The 16,014-nt window shown below is 50.0% G+C and overlaps 1 protein-coding gene across 4 annotated transcripts in view; it reads left to right on the top strand.

Moving 5' to 3' along the window:
- The window catches only part of ENOPH1 (enolase-phosphatase 1), an 81,007-nt gene extending 65,676 nt beyond the window's left edge, over positions 1-15,331 (top strand). For 3 of the 4 annotated variants that reach the window (XM_070047969.2, XM_070047970.2, XM_002717082.6), the window contains exons 5-6: positions 357-480; positions 7,445-8,406. In XM_070047969.2, the coding sequence (XP_069904070.1) occupies positions 357-480; positions 7,445-7,584 (264 nt within the window). In that variant the 3' untranslated portion in view covers positions 7,585-8,406. Of the gene's footprint in view, positions 1-356; positions 481-7,444; positions 8,407-15,275 lie in introns of those variants that run through there. The other variant, XM_089303176.1, reaches the window with a different exon arrangement.
- Positions 15,332-16,014: the final 683 nt, after the last annotated feature.

Genomic DNA, 16,014 nt, shown 5'->3' with positions numbered 1-16,014 from the left:
AAACCTACTGTACCACAACACTGGCCGTACAAATAGTGTTTCAAGTATAGAATGTAGATCATGTATATTTTAAATGACTTGGAGTAGAAAATGAATGCTAATGAAAACCAAAGGTTGTAAAACGATCTTATATATATTAAGCTGGTAGTTTTCTTCTTCCAAATTGCTATAAAAATCTTTATATTTATCTTCTTGTAGCCTCCATAAAGTTCTCTATTAGTTGGATTTTCAGTAAATATTGAATGAGTGAAGTCACCATGATTGTCGAGTATTTCAGAAAGGGAAGGTGAGACGAGGGGGCCTGGTGTCCTGCAGTCGTGCTGTATTTCAGACTTCCTCTTTCTCCCTGTGGGCAGCTTGTTGATGGTCACTTTGACACCAAGATTGGACACAAAGTGGAGAGTGAGAGTTACCGAAAGATTGCCAGCAGCATTGGGTGCTCAACCAACAACATCTTATTTCTGACAGACGTTACTGTGGGTGAGTAATTGGACTTCCGGGGTTATGTTCTCCAGGATGGGAGCTGAGCCTGCACTGTGAACACATTGCCTCTTTAAACACAGCTTGGTGGGGATTTTTGGGAAACAAAATAGTGTACTGCCGGACCCACCCCCCTGTCTGTGTACCAGTGCTTACGAGTTGCGTGTGGAGAGGTGGCACTGGAAAGACTAATTTCTCTCTAATTTTAACTCATTATCCGAGTTACCCTCACAGCCATCTCTGTACACACTGAGATGTGAGAAGATAACAAAGGGAGATTTAAGGGTTCTTCTGGTGGGAAGGAGCTTGCAAGCAGCATAGTGACCGTAGCCAAATGGTGGGCTAAGGACAGTAAAGACGGTGGACCTGCACTAAATGCCTCTAACAGCAGGGGTGTCAGCTACATACACTGAGCGGAGAGAGCGAGAGTGAGCTATAAAGTGTTGAACAGTTTTGCCTGCCACTGCCTCACGGTGAGGAGGAGCCTTGTCTGCCTTGCTCAGATGCTGTCTGTTCCCTGGCGCCTCTCCAGTTGTGACTCGGGCTTCATTGTGTGAAAGACAGACCCGCTTTGACCCAGCATGACCCTCTGTTACGTATGGTATATTAACACATTCATGGTTGCTTAGGGGTTGAAGGCAGGGCAATATAATTGGTTTCAACAGTAGTTTTGGTTCTGTGGAAACATGAACTCCAGCATCTGCAAGAACGGGAGTCCTCTAGAGAATTACAAATTACAGAGGAAGAGGTGGGGAGTGAGGAAAGGAGAAGTAGTAGGTGAAGAGGGGCGGGCGCAGGTGCTCTGTGAGGTTCTTACCTGTAAACCCCTGGTTGGTGAGGCTTTTGCAAGCCCCCTGCCTGGCTCCAGCTCTCCATTGCCTGGCCATGGCCCTTAGGATTTGTGTATTTCCCAGTGGGCCTCCTTTTGTTGTGTTTATCATTTCCCTCGTTTCTGAAGGCAGCTACGTGAACATGTTTCTTACGTTTCTACCTTGGATTGTAAATTCTCTGGGGCTGATACCACACCTTCTGATTACCCCGAGAACAGAGTGTGTGCTGTGCAGCTGCCCTTGGCGCCCTCTGTGTGGGCAGGCAGACCCAAGGTGGCGGGCAGGAGGCTGCTGTCTGGCCTTGACTACTCTGGGCGACTCTTGGGCCTCTAGGAGCCATGTCCCCTCTCCCCCCTGCTGCCTGTTGTCTAAGAACTAGCATCACTTCCACTCACTGGGACTAAAAGAGAGGCCCAGAGGGACAGCCAGGCTGCTGGGAAAGGTTTCTACATGCTATATTCTTTATCTTCTGCTCACCCTTGGCCCTTTCGTCTGCTGTGATAGGAAAGAGTTGTAGCTATTTAAGCAGAGACTAATTTGCTAAGCTTTTTTTTTTTTTTTTTTAACCCTCACCAGCATGGATCCTGCTCCTCCTCCTCATTGGTGCCTTCAGAAGTTCCAATGAGTTTTTCCAGAGATGTAGAGGCAGAATAGGCTCCGTTTTCCCTGCCAAAGAGCAGACACTTGGCATTGTTAGTGCCTTGGTTACTGGGCAGTCATTGGTCGACCTGAACTGGAATTGTAGATCTGGGTAGACAATACCAATTCACAGCCAGTTCTTACCTTGACATTGAAAACTCAGCAGGTTTGAGAACTCAAGAGAGGGATCTGCCCCTTTCCTGCTTTGGGTCAGCTTCAAGGTCCCAGGGCTTCTGCAGTCGGCTCAGGCTTCCTGTTTCCTAGAAAGCTTGTCACTCACGTACTGTGTGATTGTGGTGGAAGAGGAGCCAGGTGCACAGGCTGCTTCAAGGTCATGGTGGAGCTGGTAGCCCAACCTTGTGAAGTGTATTGTCAGCAAACATTGACCTGAACAAGGACCACCTCACCCGGCCTCCAATCTGAACCGTACTTGTTTTCCTATCACAGTTCTGTGTGCAAACCTTTACAACTCAACATGACAGTGTGCCCTGGAGTGACTTCTGGGGTTTAGTGGTGGGGTGGGATCAGTGTAGGGTAGGGTTGTGTCAGCAGTTTCTGTGTACAATGAGAATCTGAAGGCCATTTACATTGTTTTCTCTCATTGTGGGCAAGAAATAGGCGTTGTTTGGGTGTTACCTGGTTTTATCTGTGAATTGCTTTCTCTTTAATCATTTACATAAAGGAGGCTTTAGGGCATGACATTATAGTTTGCCTTGTATTTCTTGCCCTAGCACTGTGGATGGTTGGTTTCTGCCAGCTTGGAAGTAGATATCTAAATTGTGGCCAGAGGCTCCCTCAAAATCCGCCAGTTCTGGGACTGAGTGCATTGTTCACGCTAGGATCCTCAGATCCCTGCTGTCTCCCACGCTTCTCGGCTATATTAGCATAGTTGTGCATTGCTGAACAAGAACACATTCTGAAAAACGCCTCACTGGGCAGTGCCGTCCTTGAGTGGACATCACAGCTCACTGATGCAGATGTAGGTGGTGTAGCCCACGGCCGGGTCAGGCTGTACTCCTGCTGCAGCCTGCTGCTTCTGGCCTGCACCCTTTACGGCACTTGACTGTACTCAGCACTGTAGGCAGCTGCAACACAGCGACGAGTATCTGTGGATCTAAACACAGAAAAGGTAAAATAAAACATAACAGGCAAAAGCAAATATTCAGCTCTATCAAAGTTATGGGGCCACCATGGTATATGCTCTCATTGACTGAAGTGTTTTTCTGTGGCAGACTACTGATCTGATTATAACCCCTTCCCTGAGAAAACTTACAGAATCCTTATACTCTCATCTTTGGTCACCCTTTTCTGTAGTTGGCATATATGCATGCCTTTTTTCAAAAAGCTTAAGCCACTTCTTTGGGCTTCAGTTCCAGAAATTATTCCTAACTTTAGGGAATAGAGATAATCCCCAAGTTGGCATCAAAATGACGTTGGTCCTCCTCCAAGTCCTCCACAAGGAGATTTTTTCCTGCAGCCCTCCTGCCAGCCCCACACCCAATTAGGCAGTAGAGCCAGAATTTGGATCCTCTGCAGCTGGGATGAGGCCAGGTAGCTGGCTTCCTGCCTTGCTCTTTTCTGTTACCTTTGGTTAGAGCTTTTCTGTGATCGCGTGTTTTGGTGCCACGTGCCCAGACTTCCACTGCCAAGGTGGAGCAGAAGTCTGAGTTGATAGCCAAATAATACCCAAGTATGAAGGAGAGAATTGAAAGGGAGGAAAGGAAAGGGGTCCAAGGTATTAGTTAAGGGTCTCCGTGTAATGCCAGTAGAACAGGTAGACACTGATGATGAGGTGAGAAGCCCGTGGAACAGCTGCCAGCTAGTGTTAGATCTCCTGTGGATCATGGTCACCTTGCTCAGCGAGGCTTCCTGTTGGACCACATCTAAGCTCCATGAGGTGTTTTCCACATCTTTCCCCAGATTACTCTCTCTGTCCAAGTAAGCCCCATCTCTCTTTCTCTTTCTCTCTCTCTCTCTCTCTCTCACTTTCTTTTTGAAAGAGAGAGAGAGAGGTCTTCCTTCCGATGGTTCACTTCCCAGTTGGCCGCAACTGCCAAAGCTGCGCCGATCCGAAGCCAGGAGCCAGGAGCTTCTTCCGGGTCTCCCGCGTGGGTACAGGGGCCCAAGGACTTGGGCCATCTTCCACTGCTTTCCCAGGCCATAGCAGAGAGCTGGATCGGAAGTGGAGCAGCTGGGTCTCGAACTGGTGGCCATATGGGATGCCAGCACTTCAGGCCAGGGCGTTAGCCCTCTGCACCACAGTGCCGACCCCAGCCCCATCTTTCTTACTGCAGACTTGTATCTGTTTCCCACACTGCATTCTTCCAATATTTACATGATATATATATCTTTTTTTTTTTTTTTTTTGACAGGCAGAGTGGACAGTGAGAGAGAGAGAGACAGAGAGAAAGGTCTTCCTTTGCCGTTGGTTCACCCTCCAATGGCCGCCGCGGACGGCGCGCTGCAGCCAGCGCACCACGCTGATCCGAAGGCAGGAGCTAGGTGCTTCTCCTGGTCTCCCATGGGGTACAGGGCCCAAGCACTTGGGCCATCCTCCACTGCACTCCCTGGCCACAGCAGAGAGCTGGCCTGGAAGAGGGGCAACCGGGACAGAATCCGGCGCCCCGACCGGGACTAGAACCTGGTGTGCCGGCGCTGCTAGGTGGACGATTAGCCTATTGAGCTGCGGCGCCGGCCAATGATATATATCTTTGCCTAAAGTTCTTTCTCTCCTTTTTTTCCTTTTTAAAAAAATTTATTGATTTCTTTGAAAGGCAGAGTTATAGAAAAAGGGAGAGAGAGAGAGAAGGAGAGAGGGAGGTTGGGGGGAGAGAGAAAGAATGAATCTTTGATCTGCTGGTTCACTCCCCAAATGGCTGGGCCTGTGGTCCTGGGCCTGGTCAAAGCCCGGAGCTTCATCTGAGTCTGTCACCTGGCTGGCCGGGGGCCAAGCACTTGGACAATCTTCCACTGGTTTCTCAAGCCATAGCTGGTCACTGGATTGGAAATGGAGCAGTTGGTGTCGCAGACAGAGGCTCTACCTGCTGTGCTACAACACTGGCCCCAGAATTTTTCCTCTCTCTTCTGATTTTCTTTCCTTGAAACTTTTGAACAGAGCTTATCCCCAGGGGCAAATGGTATAGCCTAGGGGTTAAGATGCCCAGGTCTCACATGGGAGTACCGGGGTTACATATCCAGCTCCTGCTCTTGATTCTAGCTTCCTGCTAATGCTAATGCAGACCCTGAGAGAGGGCAGACAATGATTCAAGTGATTGGTTCCTGCCACTCATGTGGGAAACTCGGATGAAGTTCCTGGATCTCCGCTTCAGCCTTGGTCCAGCTCAGGCCATTTCTGTTATTCGAAGAGTGAACTAGCAGATGGGAGCTCTTTATTTGTCTGTCTCCCTGCCTCTCAGGTAAATAAATTTACAAAACTCCTTTGAAAAAAAAAACCGTGCAGGCCAGCGCCGCGGCTCACTAAGCTAATCCTCCGCCTTGCGGCACCGGGGCACACCGGGTTCTAGTCCCGGTCGGGGCGCCGGATTCTGTCCCGGTTGCCCCCCTTCCAGGCCAGCTCTCTGCTGTGGCCCGGAGTGCAGTGGAGGATGGCCCAAGTGCTTGGGCCCTGCACCCCATGGGAGACCAGGAGAAGCACCTGGCTTCTGCCATCGGATCAGCGCGGTGCGCCGGCCGCAGCGCGCAGCCACGGCGGCCATTGGAGGGTGTACCAACGGCAAAAGAAGACCTTTCTCTCTGTCTCTCTCTCTCTCACTGTCCACTCTGCCTGTCAAAAAAGATAAAAATAAAATAAAAATTAAACTGCAGAGAATCAATTTTTCTTTTTCTTTTCCTTTTTTTTTTTTAATATTTACTTTTTTATTTGAAAGGCAGGATCACATAGAGAGAGAAGGAGAGGCAGAGAGACAGATAGAGGTCTTCCATCCATCCGTTGATTCACTCCCCAGCTGGCCACAATGGCCAGAGCTGCGCCGATCTGGGGCCAGGAGCTTCTTCCAGGTCTCCCACGCAAGTGCAGGGGCCCAAGGGCCTGGGTCATCTTCCACTGCTTTCCCAGGCCGCAGCAGAGAGCTGGATCAGAAGTGGAGTAGCTGGGACTCACACTGGCGCCCACATGGCATGCTAACACTGCAGGCGGTGGCTTTACCCGCTATGCTGTAGCACCGGCCCCCCCAGAAGAACCATCTTAAGAAGACCCTGATTCAGTAGTTCTACACTGAGGGCCTGAGAGGCTGCATTTTAAACAAGCTTCCAGGTAATTCCCACACTGCTAGGCCAGGCTCTCCCCTGGAGGGGTAATGCCTGAGAGCCAGAACGGAGAGCTTTTCCTCTAGAGGGCCAGATGGTAACACTTGGAGCCCACAGACCACAGGGTTTGTGACAGCTCTTCAGCTCTGGCCTTTAGCGAGGAAGCAGCCATAAACAGTGCACAGTGAATGGGTATGGCTGTATTCCATGCAACTTTATCTACAGAACCAGGTGCCAACCGTTGTTCTGCAGCGCAGATGATGGAGTCAGACTGAGGGTTTCAGACTTTAGCTGGTCCTGCTCGCTAGAGTGGGGAAATACCGCCTGCCTGCCTCAGACTGGTTGTGAATATTTAGGTGAGAATGGGAGCTCCATGAAGGTAGGAGCTTTGTTCTGTGCACTTATCTCTGCTCTTAGAATAATACCTGGCACATGATAAATTAACATAAGGCATTAGCTGTTATCCTTCAAATGGAAACAGTGGAGAGAGGAACGTCACCCAAGACGTAGTTATTGCCTACAAGACATAGCATGCCTGGTTTCATCTGATTAGTCTTTTATTTCTACCTGCCCCCCCCCACACACACACATATATAGTGATTTTAAGGCAAGCACGGTCAAATAAGGAGAGAAGAAGCAGCTGGCCGTAACATGTCAAATTATATTGCTGTGACGGAGGTGAATACAGAGGCTCCGGATGCTCTAGTAGAGAGTGGTGGTGCTGGCGGCTGAGACTAGAGCAGAATGTTGAGGGCTAGGAATTTGCTGGGCGCAGCATTTGGGCGTCCAGGCCGGGAGCGTGACATGTTGTCTGCAGATGAAGCAGGTCCTGTGGTCTGAGTAGATCGCAGGATTCCTTTCATCCTGTCCTTCCATAATTAGTGTGATCACCATCCGCCTGCCCTTGGGCAACAGCTCTGCTCTCGGGAGGACAGATGGGAGGGACTGGAGGAAAGCTGTGGGTAGAACTTACCAGAGCTCACGTGCAGGCTGCTTGGCCATTCCATCCGTACCATTATTAGCTGTTTTTAATTTTTCTTAAGGAAAAAGTAAAACACAGAAAAGAGAAAATAATATGATCAGGTCAACCCCAACGGACCCATCTTGTTGCTACAGCAGTCATTGAGTTAGGCCCATCCTCATTCACCCATGCCCATGGTCTCCCGAGGACCTGGCACAAGCTCAGGCAGCGTCGCTGACGACTCTGACCCGTCCTGTGGTTTTCACAGAGGCCAGTGCTGCTGAGGAAGCCGACGTGCACGTCGCGGTGGTGGTGAGGCCTGGCAACGCAGGCCTAACGGACGACGAGAAGACCTACTACAGCCTCATCACGTCCTTCAGCGAACTGTACCTGCCCTCGTCCACCTAGGGGAGGCCTGCCCAGGAAGACCCCGCCGCCCCTCAGCCGTCCCCTAGTGTGTAGTCGTATTCAGTGACAAAAGGTAACTTACTTAGGCGTGTGCACATATGTATGCAGGTGTATATATGTGTATGCTCAGATTAACTTCCACAGGCACATACGTGAAAACAGTTGTTCAGTCCAGTGAAAATGAAACTTATTTAAATATGCTTTATACATAGAAAGTGTTCGAAATGATAACTCTAACCCTTCCTGAGGGCAAAGTGTAGTTGATAGAAGAAATTGCTAAAATACAGATTAAATGTGTTATGTTATCAAATGTGTTCCAAAATAGAAGCTAGTTTTGAAAACCAGTTTCAGCAGCCTTGTTATTTTCAAAGCTGGAAATATTTCAGACATTCCTGGTAGTAATTCACTGCCTGTGTTTACTGTGAATTAGAAGAGTCCAACAGTTACTCAAGAATCTGTTACTTTAAGGAAAAAATGTGTGTATCATTGTTGTACCTACAGCAAGCAGTTGCCTTACCAATGAAAAAGCTGCCCTTCTGTTCCAGCTAAATGAGGGATGTGGTTCTTAATGTTTGCAAAACGGCCCTAAACCTGCAGGTTGTTATCATTGCAGATTTTATAGTTGCCTCTGTAACTACTTAGCATAAAAAGGTTTTATTACAGCCAGTCCATAAGATTGAAAAGTGCACTGATATATAATATTTTCCTCCAAAATGGATCTAACAAGTGTAAATTTTATAACAGCATTATTTATCCCAGTTCGATTCTAATAGGCTGTCATGTCAGTTCCATGTTCTGATAAATAAAAGCATTTTCTTCTTGGCTCAGTTTCATTTCTGTTCTTGAATTAAAGCATATGCTGCCATGGGCAAAGGAAACTGGGGCTGAAGGGAGATTGAAATAATTTTTTTGTCTTGATCATATGTGTGTTTTTTTTTTTTTTTTTTTTTTTTTTGACAGGCAGAGTGGACAGTGAGAGAGAGAGACAGAGAGAAAGGTCTTCCTTTGCCGTTGGTTCACCCTCCAATGGCCGCCGCGGCCGGCGTGCTGCGGCCGGCGCACCGCACCGATCCAATGGCAGGAGCCAGGAGCCAGGTGCTTTTCCTGGTCTCCCATGGGGTGCAGGGCCCAAGCACCTGGGCCATCCTCCACTGCACTCCTGGGCCACAGCAGAGGGCTGGCCTGGAAGAGGGGCAACCGGGACAGAATCCGGCGCCCCGACCGGGACTAGAACCCGGTGTGCCGGCGCCGCTAGGCGGAGGATTAGCCTAGTGAGCCGCGGCGCCGGCCTGTGTGTTTTATTTTTTAAAAAATATTTATTTCATTGAAAGGCAGAGCAGGGGAGCCAGAGATCTTCTGTATGCTGGTTGACTCCCGAAGTGCCTCCTGTGACAGCCAGGGCTGAGGTTAGGATGAAGCCAGGAACCGGGATCTCAAGGGCGTGGCAGGGACCAGCTATTTGAGCAGTCACCTGCTGCCTCCCAGGGCGTGCGTTAGCGGAAAGCTGGAATCAGGAGTGGAGCCAGGACTTGAAGTTAGCTTAGGTACTCTGATACAGGATCTGACATCCCGGGTGGTGGCTTAACTGCTGCACCAAACGCCTGTCCCAGTGTCTGTCAATTTCCTCGAGTACCATTAGAAAAATCATTGACTATTTGAATTGTGTGTGTGTGTGTGTATAGTTACTATTTCATCTGGATTTCAACATTCAAAATATCAGTGCAGTCTTATATTTTTGAGAATCTTACGGTTTGAGGCATGTAAGATAATGTTTGAAGGGAACAGTTCTAGTTAATCTGGAAAAACTAATAAAATCCTGACGCAATAATTTTACAAATGCTTTGGTCAATGAAAAGGAAGTAGTCTTTGCAAAAAATGAGAGTGCAGGGTATATACAAGATTTTATGTTGATAATTTTTATATTAGTAGCTAAGAAATCAGAGAGCCGTGGAAATTCACTAGAGCAGAAAAAAGGATATGAGTTTAAGTAAGTATTAGAAATGGGCATAATTTGCAAATGATAAAACCACAAATGGCAATAAAAGGATGAACTTTGTACACTTCCTGGAAAAGTTCACAGGCGAATGGCAGAAGAGGGTGGCCCTTAATGATGGTAAAGGAGCAATTGGAAAAGTAAGGAAGAAACGAGAGAAAAAGGCATTTACTGTCCTTGAGGTGCCACAACGACCATAGTGCCTCCTGAGTAATACAGAGGCAGAGAGGTGTAGGAAGCAAGAGAAAGCTGAAATGCCAGATTCATTTTGTCAAAGGGGTGGGGGGTTAAAAGGAAGCGAGAAAAGTGAGTGGAATATGTTGGAGATCACAACCTAACGTGATGGAGAACTCTCTCTGGGAGAACCTGAGGCAGGAATGTTGCCCACGAGGAAGGGCAGATTCCTAAGGCTGTGGGTAGTGAGCACGGAGCAGAACCCAGATCACTTCGTGGTCCCCGCCTCCGAACTTCCAAGGCAAAGGCGCTAGGTCTCGGCAGCTCACGTGCAGACTACAGGGGACGGAGGTGTGACTTTGTTCCTGTGTGTCAATCCAGATCTTCCACCTCCTTCCCACAGTGGCAGTGAGTGCCAGTCTTGGGTCAAAGCCCAAGCCGGTGTGATAGGCGAGAAACCTCAGACCAACAAGATTCTCTAGTCTTCTTGGCAGTTCAGGAGGGGCAGAGCGTCTTTGCGCTTCTGGAAGGCTGGCTTTAGTTGCTGCGTTTAGAGAAAGCCTCTGGCCTGTTGTCAAAACAGTGCCCAGCAGACTTTGCCAGCAGATGGCGCTCTTTCTCCAGAGACCTTATCAAGTGTGAGGCCACCAGATACCCCCATTGGAGCTAAGAGGTAGGATCAGGAAAGAAAAAAAGTATAGTTTATATATTTTTAAAAATCAGTAGTGGGGCCAGTACTGTGGCGTAGCGGGTACAGCTGCCACCTGCAGTGCCAGCATCCCATACGGGAACCGGTTTGAGTCCCAGCTGCTCCACTTCTGATCCAGCTCTCTGCTATGGCCTGGGAAAGCAGTAGAAGATGGTCCAAGGCCTTGGGCCCCTGCACCCCTGTGGGAGACCCGGAGGAAGCTCCAGGCTCCTGGCTTCGGATCGGCACAGCTCCAGCCATTGGGGCCATCTGGGAAGTGAACCAGTGAATGGAAGACCTCTCTCTCTCTCTGCCCCTGCCTCTCTCTAATTCTGCCTTTCAAATAAATAAATAAACAAATCTTTAAAAAAAAAAAATCGGTAGCATGATATTGAAAGAGTCTGGAAAAGATGACATGATCCTGAATGGAATCCAACCTCAGAATTCCTCTTACTCCTTGTCCCCTGAGTCACAGTTCTACAGAGTCAGGGATTTTTGGACTGGCACGCTTTCCAGAAGCAGTGCTAATAAAGGAATTGCAAGGTGTCCAGCACGTAACAAATCTTCCCAGGCAGACGAATCGATTAATTCACAGGCTTTTATTGGGGTTCCGCTCCCAGGCGAGGTTCCCCGGTCCCAACAGAGCAACAGAGCAGGGACTGGGAAGTCGCGCGTCAGAGATTGGGAGAGCTCCTTTTATAGATTCAGGGCATGGGGGTTAAAGGTGGAGGCGGGTCTGATCCTCATTGGTTGACCTTTAGGCACCCGCGGGGACCTTGACAAGGACTTTCTTCTCCGGAAGTAGGCCTCTCCATTCCCGGAAGTGTAGGCCTTCCCTGCTTGTGGATCCCAAAGCTACCAGGAATGTTTTCAGATTTTCTTCCTTCGTGTCAGAGTGGAAAGCTGAACGTGATATGTGCCCAAACAATTTGTTGTCGTATCACCTGTGCCCAGTTCACAAAATGGTTTTATCCTCAACCTAACATTTAAGAATAAACTGTAGTTCTTGCAAACATACTTGGAGTAGCTGTAACAGAAGTAAAATTCACTCTCCATACAAATTTTACCCAAGTTTATTCTTCCAAATATTCGGTAAGCATCTACGGTGTGCTCCAGTGTGCTATAAAGGGCTGAGTTCCTCCCTGCACCATGGTACAGGCATGCTCGGAGGAGAGAGAATGAGAAGCTAGATACCAGCAGGTGCTGCAAAGAGGAAATAGGGTGGACTTTTTATGGGGTAGGGAGTGGGGGATGCTCGAAAGGTGACATCTCATCTGAAAGACAGATGGAAGACCCTCCCACGTAGGTAGACAGTGTGGCCAAGATTGGGGCCAAGCTCAGCCTGTCCCAGGAATTGAGAGGCCAGTGACCGGAGGCCATCAGAGATTTGGGTGGAATGCAGATCAGAGGGGGCTGGCAGCCCAGTGAAGGGTTTTCAGTTGCACTCTGAGTGTGATGGGAGTTTTGAGCAGGAGGTAACAGGAGTGATTGAAGGGATTCTCCATTGGGAACAGAATGGATTATAGGCAACAAGCAAGCAAGCAAGAGGGGATGAGGGAGAAGAGTTAGGTCTGTCAGGATTGAGTGCGAAGGTAGAAACCACATGAGTTACTGTGGTCAGATTTAAAACCAGGAGTCCTAGGCGGGCGTTTGGCCTAGCAGTTAAGACATCAGTACCTGGGTTTGATGCCTGGCTCTGCCTTCCTGCCGTTGCACACCCTGGTAGGCAGCACATCACGGCTCAAGTACATGTGTTTCTGCCACCCACATGGGAGACCTGGGTTGGGTTCCTGGCTCCCGGCTTCAGCCCCAGGCCCAGCCCTGGCCATGGTGGGCACTTGGAGATTGAACCAGTGGATGAGAGCTCTTTCTCTGCCTCTTGAATTTAACACACACACACACACACACACATTTTTGGATGAGAGATCTTTCTCTGCCTCTTGAATTTAACACACACACACACACACATTTTTGGATGAGAGATCTTTCTCTGCCTCTTGAATTTAACACACACACACACACACGCACGCACGCACCCAGGAGTAAGATATTTACAAAGTCAGCGGGCAGACTAGAAGAGTGGTCAGGAATTACAGGTGGACTGTGAAGGTGACGGACATCCCACCGTGTGAGGTCAGGGAGCCTGCCACCACGGCCACGGCTGCTTCCACTCAACGCTGGCCAGACCCTGGACGGCCGGGTGCAGTCATGCAGTGCCTTTGAGCCTCCTTGCCGATAGCAGTTGCAATGGGAGGTTGCCCTGTCCTGTTCCTGTGTGTCGACTTCATGCTGGTGCATTTCTTCAGAATCTAATTGTAACCCGGAACTCTGCATGAAAGGGAGTCTGGGAAATCTTTCCCTCTTTATGTTTTATATTTTCTTGGTTTATTTTGGGAAATTTTTAAAAGAATGTTGATTTTCATCTACTTGAAAGGCAGAGTAAGAAAGAGAGAGCTTCCTTCATTTGTTGTTTCGACCCCTATGCCCTCCACAGCAGGGACTGGACCTGGCTAAGCCGGAAGCTAAGAACTCTATGCTGGTCTCCCACATGGGGAGGAGGGGCCCAAGCACTTGAACCATTGTCTGGTGCCTGCTAATATGCATTAACAGGAAGCTGAATTGGAAGCAGAGCAGTCTGAACTCAAACCAGCTCTCCAAGGTGGGATGTTGGCTTCCCAAGCGGCAGCTCAACCCGCTGTGCCGCGGTGCTGGCCCTGGGAAAGGTTTTTAATGTTCTGGTACATGGTGCTCGAGTTGACAAGTCTGATGGCGCTATTTTAGGGGGCTATTCCAGTAATGAGGGTAGGGGATGGTGGTGGTGGCTTGCCGTGGGGTGGGACAGTGAACACAGAGGTGACGCATTCAGAATATGTTGTAGAGATGACAGTGACGGCACTTGGTGATTGAATCCATTTGACGGGGTAACCCCTGCATTTTCAGTATGAGCAACTGGGTAGAAAAACAGCCATGCCACTGACCCAAAATGTGAAGCATGTAAAGCCAGTGTAGACAAGGCTGTAGCAAAACCAAAACACAGGTGCATGCAAGTGTAGTGTGGGGTTCTGCTTTGAGCGTTCATTGGCATAAAGCTGCTACTAGAAGCCGTGGAAGGTGGTCACCTGGGAAGAATCTGCTAAGAGAGAAGAGTGCCCAGATCACGCCAAGGACAAGGCCAGCGGAGGTGGACGAGGATTGGGCTGTGAAGAGGAAAAGCTGGGCCGGCGCCGTGGCTCACTTGGCTAATCCTCCGCCTGTGGCACCAACATCCCATAGGGGCGGGTGGCCCGGGAGTGCAGTGGAGAATGGCCCAAGTGCTTGGGCCCTGCACCTGCATGGGAGACCAGGAGGAAGCACCTGGCTCCTGCCTTCGGATCAGCATAGCTCCGGCCGTAGCGGCCATTTGGAGGGTGAACCAACAGAAGGAAGACCTTTCTGTCTCTCACTAACTCTACCTGTCAAATAAAAAAAAAAAAAAAAAAAAGGAAAGCCAGGGCCGTAGGAGGCAGTGAAGGTTAAGTGGGGCCACGGGAGAAGGGGCCTGGTCCCCCAGGCTCGGTGGCCTTGTAAGAGGAGGCAGCGGCACAGGAGCCCTCTGACCCCCGAGGTCACAGCAAGAAGGCAGCACCCTCAGGCCAGGAAGAGGCCTCCCCATGGAAGCCGCCAGACTCCAGGATCGAGAAACAGAGGTGTGGTGAGGCCCTCGGTCTGCAGTGCTTGTCAGAGGCCCAGGCAAGCGCCGTCCTCCAGTTCTCTGTGTCTGGGCCTGGTGCACTGCTCCCCCACTGTCTCCCAGCGGGGGCGGGAGGAGGTGGGGCCAGGCGCCATCGACCTGCACCCAGCTCCCTGCTTTCACTGCGATTCAGCTGCTTTGTCTTTTTTTTTTTTTTTTAAGATTTTTATTTATTTATTTGGCAGGCAAAGTTAGGCAGGGAGAGAGAGACAGAGAGAAAGGTCTTTCTTCTGTTGGTTCACCCCCCAAATGGCTGCCACGGCCGGCGCGCTGCGCCAATCCGAAACCAGGAGCCAGGTGCTTCCTCCTGGTCTCCTATGCGGGTGCAGGGCCCAAGCACTTGTGTCATCTTCCACTGCCTTCTCGGGCCACAGCAGAGAGCTGGACTGGAAGAGGAGCAACTGGGACTAGAACCTGGAGCCCCACATGGGATGCCGGCACCGCAGGCGGAGGATTAACCAAGTGAGCCACGATGCCAGGCCCCAGCTGCTTTGTCTTGATGAAGGATTCTGCGTGCTGCACACCTCTGCCCAGGTCTTACAGTTCTCAACTAGTTCTGGCCATTTTTTGCCAGTTTGTTGGGTTTTTGGCAGGGACGACATTTCGGGTCCCTTAAGGCCTCCATTGTCACTGTTCACAACGCGACTCTGACACTCCTCCTCCTTGCCTTTCTTCCCTTGAGTCCTGCCCAGGGCTTAGGGCTGCTGCAACTCACACAGGAGCACAGAGGGTGACGCCTTGTGCCCTCCCAGGCTTGGTGGGGACAGCTGCAGGCGGGCTTGCTGGCCTGACACTTCCTCTGGGGCTCCCAGCGGCAGTGCTCTAAGGGGGCCCACGTTCATCTGGGCGGATTCCCTGACCCACTGGGTCTACGTGCATAATACATGGTGGTTTTCGGCCGCGACATTTTGTGGTTGGTTTACCTGCTGTAGTGACTGGGGGCAGCCACCAAGTGCCTCAGGTGTCACTTAGCAGGGGACAGGCGTCAGGAGCCCTTTGCACCCCACGAGGCTTTTGAAAGCTCGGGGCTGGAGCATGCAGTGAGCAACATGGGATTGCCCCTCCCTCTCTGTCCTTCCTAACCGTGGCTTCTCTTTGCTTCCCAGATTTTGCACATATCTGCCCCCTCCCAGTCTCCCAGGCTTGAAAGGTCAGCATACCCTGGACCCTTCCCTCCCCTCTCCTCCCACAGGTGGCATGTTGCACCTGTGTCTGGCATGTCGCACCTGTGTCTCTCAGGGTGCATCTCGACTGTGTTCTCATCTGCCCCCTCCTAACAAGCCGTGCTTGAAGCCCCAGTCTACCATCACCGACAGAATAAAAACCTACAGCACCGGAGAAGACGCTAATACTAGGCGTTGTACTTCCAAGTTCTATGCTAGCAAAGGGCCATGCAGAACGGTTTCCAAAGGCTTAATGATGTGTATGGCATTTATGTGGAGAGTTTTTGATGACTTTAAAATTAAATTAAAATTAAAACGTTTGAGCCTGACCTACTGGATTAGCTCAGCTTCTTAAAAACATGAAATAGATGAAGTTTTCCTCAGTACCTTATTTTGAAGATGCATGAGAGAAATCAGGTACAGACACGATTTGCATAAGGATACTTCAGGTCCCATTCAGGACGAGGGCATTTGACCTGCCCTGGGTGCTGCAGACAGCAGGAGAAATGCCCTTTTGCAGGCCAGGGTTGTGGCGCAGTGAGCTAAGCTGCCACTTGCAATGCAGGTATCCCATACCGGAGTGCTTGTTCTAGTCCCAGGCTGTTCCGCTTCTGATCCAGCTCCCTGCTAATGTGCCTGGGCAGGCAATGGAAGATGGCCCAAGTGCTTGGGCCCTTGCACC

The sequence above is a fragment of the Oryctolagus cuniculus genome, chromosome 8 (genome assembly GCF_051225735.1).
Source record: "Oryctolagus cuniculus isolate XC-2025 breed Fujian yellow rabbit chromosome 8, ASM5122573v1, whole genome shotgun sequence".
NCBI lineage: Eukaryota > Metazoa > Chordata > Mammalia > Lagomorpha > Leporidae > Oryctolagus > Oryctolagus cuniculus.
This window is presented reverse-complemented; position numbering and strand designations above follow the sequence as displayed.